This window comes from Argopecten irradians, chromosome 1, assembly GCF_041381155.1.
Source record: "Argopecten irradians isolate NY chromosome 1, Ai_NY, whole genome shotgun sequence".
NCBI lineage: Eukaryota > Metazoa > Mollusca > Bivalvia > Pectinida > Pectinidae > Argopecten > Argopecten irradians.
In genome coordinates, this window is record NC_091134.1 from 4,751,630 (window position 1) to 4,759,715 (window position 8,086).

Genomic DNA, 8,086 nt, shown 5'->3' on the forward strand with positions numbered 1-8,086 from the left:
ATCGATCTTTTTGTATCAGAATCCTCAAAACCTTGTAGTATTACAATATCGCACCAATGGTCCATGGAAATATTGAGGTATAGAGGGATGATGTTATGTAGAAGTGTAAGATACTAAAGCGATGACGGATACCAACTGTGGTATTTTCGTTGACCTTTTAAGAATATGGTTTCTGACTAATGCTATCAAAAGTTCCAAAACTAATAGGAAAAAAAGTGACATTAAAAGATAAAAGTGTGGAAAGCTGATAAAGATAATATTATACCTAAATGTACTAAGATTGGTGACTTACTTCCACATAATTTCATTAAATTATAGATAGAGGGGGCAATGTATTTACATATTGAAATAAAAGTCACTTTTCTTCACATGAAAAGCAATGAATACGGTGATAAGTAAATAAGATTTGAACTCGAATTTAAACCAGAACAAATCAGAAACAAAAATCTAGTATAGAGACTCCCGACAGAGATAACTGAACAAGACGTTTCGTAAGAGAAAGCGATTCCTGCTTCATTTACGATACAGTATTACAGATCAAGGGCAATACTTTGTTACGGTGGAAATGGAATGCTATGCGTATTGATATTAAGTACTAATCTAGATATATAGCAAAGATAAACAGAGAATTGGTGAAATCCAACGTAAAAAACAACTTCCCTATGAGTCTTCAACTAACTACATATCTAGGATCGCTCTATTTAAATAAATATATATATTATAGCCGGGAAGACGGAGATTATCTATGGTGAAATATTTATAAATTATCACGATTTTCATACAGTATTGTTTTGGTTTTTTAAAGGCTGTTAAGACAAAAGAGGTCCAAGGGCCTGCATGGCCATCTGATCACTTTACACCACAAAATCAGTCTTATCAAGTATACATGTATATCCTCATAACTAAAATGATATTGATTCCATGATAGGTTTTTGGCAAATGGTTGAAACTAATTGTCAAACCGCTTATACAGATTCCGGTTTTCACTGGGATGAGTTATTAGTAATATTTGCCAGAATTTTAACACAACTGGAAGTCACACACGTACAAAGGGAGAAAACCCTTGCTTTATTTCTTTCATCATTTCCTTTCAACTACTTTTCACAATACACTACCACTTAATTTAAAATTCCTCAGTCAATATCAGACAGACAGACAGACAGACATCTTTATTTCCTGTTGAGATTACAATGTCTTATCTTTTTCAACATTTTCCTCAATTTTACATAATAAATATTACATATTTACAACATTGTGTCACTTGGTTTGCTACTGTATAATGACGTTCATTTCTGTGAACATTCCACCGAGTTGTTCTCTCATTCTTCAACTGCTAAGACAATGTCGTTTCTCCCGCCAATAATAAACTAGTATTTAGTTTTCAATACGGGCATTACTGTCCCTAGTTTTCAAGCTTCAACATTTTATTTAAAACAAAACCAAAACAATATGCCTAAGAAATATTTTTCTATTTTTCCAGATTTGAGAGAAGCTATTGGCGGAGTCCAGTATTAGTACATATGCGTGTTTTAGGAAAAGAAAATGATTAAAAAATAGTCGAATTATTTCAGTTGATAATAAATCGATTTAAGATTAGCTTTGTTCGCTTCGTATCGCATTCCATAATAATATTACTCTTACAATGATATCTAAGACGTAACAGGCATTACAAATGTAGGGCTAGAACATTTACGAATAAAGGGAGGCAAGCCCAATAAATGAAGCGATTTTCGAAAATTGTTTTGAGATTTTCCTTTTTACGGAACAGTATCAAAATTTCCAAAATATCTGTAATATCAAAGTAATTGATTTTGAGATTTTTTTAAATTTCAAATAAGGGAACATATCGTAAAATATGTCTCATACATTTTAATTTGTCACTACAATAAGAAATATCTTATATATATTTACACGAAAGGGAAAACTGAAACGTCAAACTGCTTCCCTGGTCTGTAGTGTGAATTACCTACCTCAACCTACAAGCTCAACCATACAACTAGTGGTCCTGATAAGATGAAGTACATGTAGGCATGTTGCCGTCAAAATTACGATTAAAATGGCAAAAAAATAATATTTTGTAGAGTTCATAACACGAACACTGATTTATTTATTTATGTATTTATATTTATTTATTTATTTATTTGTAAATTCTCACTTTTTTCAATGCTACACCAGCACAAATTAAATAATAAATAAATAAATAAATAAATAAAAATTAAAAACAAAAGTTATCGGGTATTATCGGATATTATCTAAGATCAGTGAGACTCCCTAAAAGATAAAGAATATAATTTACGTTGGACACCTCCTGCGATAATTACCTAACGAATACAATAATGATATAGCCACGAGCTACTAAAATCGGGTTATCCCACCCATAATCAATATTTAAGCAGGGTCTTGATGACAGTTATCATTTACTTTATGACAACTACTTATAAATTAACTACCTAGAAGAAAAAATGCTAGCATCAACTATCATCTGAATATCTGGCCTCAAGTAAAAGTTTTAGCTACCGTGTAAACGTTTTGTAGAACATGGGACTACATTACATGTACATGTAATCACTATCTTGGAGATGGCTAAATGATCACTAATGCAAAAGCTTTGCCTGATGCCAAATCCATTTCCATCTCATTTGCAATAAAAATTGTTGAAATTGAAAATTACATGTACACTATATATGACCATGTACGTATTTGATTTTGTCTAATGATTTGTTTCTATGGGATACCAAATATAACTACATGTGTATCTAAATCTTAGAGGATACCTAGATAAATATTTCAAAATGGCTTGTAACGGGCATTTTTATTAATTTACGTATTTACGTTGTTATCTCATAATGTAAAAGTGACGCCGCCATTTGGAAAGTGTCAGTGTTACACAATGTCATTTGCATAACATAACGAATAAATGAAAATAATAAAATTACGTAATCAAAAATAAAAGATATAAATAACTAAACAAACAAATAAATAAATAAATAAATAAATAAAAAAAAAAAAACAAATGAAATAAAATAAATAAATAAATAAATAAAAATATATATAAATGAAATGAAACAATCAATAAATCAAATGAATGAATAAAGCAATAGATAAATAATAAGAATTAAAAACAAAATGGAACATTTTCTTCGTGCCTACTCTCACAAACACATGTATGCATAGCTGAGACTGTCACGTATGAAGGGAGGTAATTCAATAAATGTGAGTCATTTCCGGAAATTATTTACCATAGCGCGTCGTGTTACGAACCGAAATTTAGACACAACTTACAGGTATACATAATACAGGTATGAAAGACGATTTCCTGGTTTGAAGATCTCGGAAAATCTATGAATTCTCTATTTTTGATCCTTATTCTCCAGGGTCTTCCAGCTATATGTAAGTACATAATCTCTATCGAATCATCTACACATATAGACATTGCTCCATCTTGCTTTGATTTACAATTACAGGTAAATAAACAGGTGTGTCCAATGGCGGTTATTTGACTCATAACGGAAGAAAAGGGAAATTATGCTGAACACAAATTTTCGTGTTTTACCAGTAACATATGCAAACATTAAAACTAATATACACAAAATGTACATACAGTAATTATTAATTAATTGTTTCTGATTATTTGTAATGCATATGTGTTGGTACCTGTACATGTGCTGTGTATGCTAAAGTTTTAAGCCATGTCGAAATCAGCAAAGGACTAGCGAACTCAATAGAATGTATATTAAATAACATACCCCTTTTCTTTAAACAGCTATATCAGAAACATAAAATCATAAACATGATTTTTTTCTACATGTACGTATATAAACATGTACATTTGTATATATAAAAGAATTAACAGATGTAAATTATGTCCATTTTGATCTGTGACAAAATATGATTGTTATGTTCATGACCAGAGCACCAGTTAAGCTGCGTACACGGGTAAAATATTACCCATTGAAACACTGTCAATTACTCCTTAAAATTGTATGAATGTGTACAAATTACCTGTACAATACTATTATTAATTACTCAACCCAATTAGTATGAACACTTACATCCAGAAATAAATCAGAAGAAATTTAGTAAAATCAGGATAATTCCAGTCCACATAATATGTGCCCTTGATTCAGAAAGATATTTGCACAATTGCTAACTTTTCATCGATTTCTTTATGCTTTACCCATATAGCATATCGAAATATCTCTGTTAAGTTTTGGGTATCACATAGAAGTTAAAGTTGTACCCCTGAGGGACCCTCTCTTTCAAAAGTATGAGTACAATTACCCGTCCCTCAAAAAATTATCTGGGGCACTGGATGTATTAAGTATATGAACTCGCATAGAACAATCACCAAAATATCTACGTATTTGCACAGATATTTTTCAGTATACAAAATGTATTATTTAAATATATGTCTTTAATTAGACAGGAACCTGTTTTATAATTATTTTGTGAATTTTTGCCATTTTATCAGGCTGGGGCCTGGAGTGCTATGTATGTTCAGCCCAGGCTAACAACGTCGACAAATGCGTGAAGACGACAATCCAGTGTAGAGAGACGCAGGATGCATGCCGAACACAAATCATGTGGAAACGTGAGTGTCAAATATCATCTTAAGGACAATTCTGGTGTGAAAACTGCAGTTTTTGTGTTAATTTATATGAGATACATTTAGTTATTATATTAAAATATCAGTAGTGAATGGGAAAAGATTGATTTTTATTTGTTTTTTGTAATAAACATTTTCAATATTTCAAAATACAATGTAATTTGTCCATTTTATAAACCTTCAACTCACCTTTACACAGAGCCAGAATTTTGGCAGCCCCGGAGTGAGCGATATCATTATGTATCCAAGTCGTGTGACAGGAAGGATCGCTGTGAGGCGGAAAGCGCCAGTAAGGGACTGAAATGTATGAGGGACTGGTACAGAGACTGGCATTGTATCGAGTGTTGTCAAGGCGACCGCTGTAACTACTATACTACGGTATGTATATGGGTGGCGCCATCTGTAACTCTGTCTTAACAGTAATAATCTTGTATTTTCCAGAAACTGGGTTATGATCATATTTATTATATTATAGATTAAAAACAAAATATAGGAACTTTTAATCAAGTGAAAAAAATAATAACAAGAACTATGTAACAGTCTGTCAGTAAGATTCTTCCTTTTTTAACTGTTTTCAAACCGGAATAAACAATCCCATGCTTTCCAGAGTTTTGAGACAAAATAGTCACTTAACTTACCAGTAATAAAACTTTTTTTACCATTTTGCTGTGTGCCCAAAATGATATATTGTATATATATTTGGCCCAATATGTGAAATTGAAAGAAATAAGGGGGCACTTGATAGAACCAACTTTGGAATATCCTTTCATTAAATTATCAAACAAAGTAAGTTATAAATTACAATTGCAAAAGAAATCAATGAAGAAACCCACAGTTTACATATTTCCTCTCTGAATTTAATTTGAGGCAAGTGAAATTGAAGCTAAAAAAGGGGGATGAGCGCTCAGGGCATCCAGTTGACCCTTATAATTAATTGACTTTTAGAAGATGCAGGAGACAAATAAAAAATCTGAAGAGTCAAAATATATCACATATAGACATGTACTTCAAACTCAAGAGTCAAATATGATGTTGGGAGTCAAAAACATACTCTCAGGGGTCTACTAGATGCCTTTGGCACTTATAGGGATCAATGGGGACACTTATTGGGTAAAATGCGGCACCCTCCATGCTAAATATTTATATCAGTGGTTATTTCCATTTTTGAGAGGCATTTGTCTTTGTCACTTGTAATTCTGAGATAATATATATTTATTATTGCATCATATAACACTGTGTCGTTGATCCAAAGGTCAGATTTGAATTTTTGGTTAAAATTATTTACCATTGATAAATACTACAGCAAAATCTGTTTTAAGTGTGGTATATACACCATTTCAGAGAACACTTATATTTCTGTTGGGTGAATAATTCAAAATTAAAAGATTGTCGTTTAGTCATAGTATGTATAACTTAATTTACTTATACCTATTTTGTATTTTCAGCTTGGAGCTGGAACAACCCAGATTAGCATGACGTTGTTGGCATTTGTTTTAGCTGTACAGTTTTTCTTTCGGATGAGATCATGATTTGGAAACAGACGCAAAAACAACTGGGGGGGAAAAGAACATTTAAGAACATAATCTGGAGAATATGGTAGAAAGATTACAGCAGGTTTTTTTTCAGAGTTGTTTCCCTTGAATGATTATTCACTCTGAAACAAAGAAGTTAGAAAATATGGAAAACACACGTAATAAACAAGGAATGAAGAAGAATTTTGGATTGAAGAAGCATTCATGATATTAATTATTATTTAAAAAAAAAAAGATTTCAGGAGTTTATGTATTTGAAAAAGAATATCAGTTTACACCTACGAACTTATAAATCTGAAGATAATTGACCTACATGTATATTTCCACAGGATTTTGAACATTATTTTTATACAATATATTTTAAGGTAAAAGTTTATATATCAGATTGTATATGACCACAGTTACATTATTCGGTACATTCCCGTGATTTACGCAGAACAAAGATCAGCTAGTGGAAAACTTACAAAGATGACATGTATCGTTTTTTGTATATTTTGTATATAACCGATTCATTATCTGTACATATCATTCATGCAAAGATTTCATTGTAGTTAATACATTCCAGGTAATGATTTTGTCATCATTATCAGAATTAATGCCTATAATTAATGTAGATCATATCATTTTTAATTCACACATTCCTAACTTTCAGGAAGTTTGTATATTAATTCATTAATACTGCTAGGAAGTTGATACTGAATATAGAATTACAGTCAAATATAATAGGAAAATTACTGTTGTTCTGGTTATTCAAAATTACAATATTTCTTTTCTTCTTGTAGAGAACTTGATTTAAAGTGAATAGTCGGGCAAAGAAAACCAGTATAAATGCGTTCATTGGCCTTCCAAATGTTCTCACATATTAGAACGACAGTCAAGTTCTGCTTACCTTGCCCAGTTCTGACCATTGAAATAAGGAAAAGTTCTAAAAATAAATTCGCCTAACTTTTTGAAAGCGAGCTTGAGGCTGCGTGGAAATGTAACCACGAACATAGTCAGTCGGGAGGATGTTTTAGGATTCATATACTATAAATTAATTTCTTCGCATGCAGAGAGGTTTTGACGGGAGATTTTCTTTTTCTTTTTCATAAGAAATTATACTGGATACATTCACACCATTTTTTCCAAATTTAACTTTCCTTGTCCGACTGTTCACTTTAGAGTAAAATTGTAAAATTTAACAAAGTCTAAATTTTAGGGAGTACAAAACATTTTGGAAAGTGTCCACGGAAACTTTTGCATATTACATGTACATATAGAGCTGGACTGTCTTTTATCAGCTTTTATAAATTTTAAGTACTGGTAGTTTGTTTATGTGAACAGAATATCTGTGCCATCAATATCAATCAAACTTGAAAGATTATTCCTTGTAAATATCATTACTCATTATCCAGAGATGGATATTTTTATAATTATGCAATAAAATTATTTTTTACAATAAATATATTTGTCTGTTTTTAATAATTATATAAATCTGTCACTATGAATTGTCTATTTATAGTCTTTGGGCCTTTGCTGGAGTTCGAACACAATATATTTTATTGTAAACATCATGTGATGGATTTGTTAAAAATGTTTTGTTTTGGTTATTTTTTTTACAATTTAAATGGTAAAATTAAGACGATGTAGTTCTGGCAAAGTGGTCAGTCAGTCAATGATGTTTTGATGCCAAGAAGAACGAAGATCAATTCTTTCTTTCTTTTTTTGACATTATCCCTAGTGGATTAGTTTTAGTGTAATTTACTGCTACATGGTATGGATTAACATATGCGCACTAAACAAAAAAATGACATCAGCAGGAAGACGTCCACTCTGTCTCCCGGTAGCCAAAAACACCAGAAACGGAACATTGATTATGCTCATTTTGTTACTGTCAGCCGACATAGAACAAAATCCAGGCCCGACTACCAGACAAGCTAGTATATTCCCTTGTGGATTTTGCCAAGAC

The 8,086-nt window shown here is 31.4% G+C and overlaps 1 protein-coding gene across 1 annotated transcript; it reads left to right on the forward strand.

Annotated features, from left to right (window-relative positions):
• The first annotated feature begins 3,230 nt into the window (after positions 1-3,230).
• Positions 3,231-7,580, forward strand: LOC138315754 (UPAR/Ly6 domain-containing protein cold-like). Its single transcript, XM_069257006.1, has 4 exons — positions 3,231-3,390; positions 4,472-4,591; positions 4,806-4,984; positions 6,052-7,580. Exons 1-4 carry the CDS (start codon positions 3,342-3,344, stop codon positions 6,133-6,135), a joined length of 432 nt encoding a protein of 143 aa, XP_069113107.1. The 5' UTR covers positions 3,231-3,341; the 3' UTR covers positions 6,136-7,580.
• Positions 7,581-8,086: the final 506 nt, after the last annotated feature.

Bases quoted from the DNA above. Each gene is read 5' to 3' on its own strand.
- LOC138315754 (XM_069257006.1), top strand. From the start codon at position 3,342: ATGAATTCTCTATTTTTGATCCTTATTCTCCAGGGTCTTCCAGCTATA. The intron at 3,391-4,471 runs GTAAGTACATAA...CCATTTTATCAG, and splicing joins CCAGGGTCTTCCAGCTATAT to GCTGGGGCCTGGAGTGCTAT. The intron at 4,592-4,805 runs GTGAGTGTCAAA...ACCTTTACACAG, and splicing joins AACACAAATCATGTGGAAAC to AGCCAGAATTTTGGCAGCCC.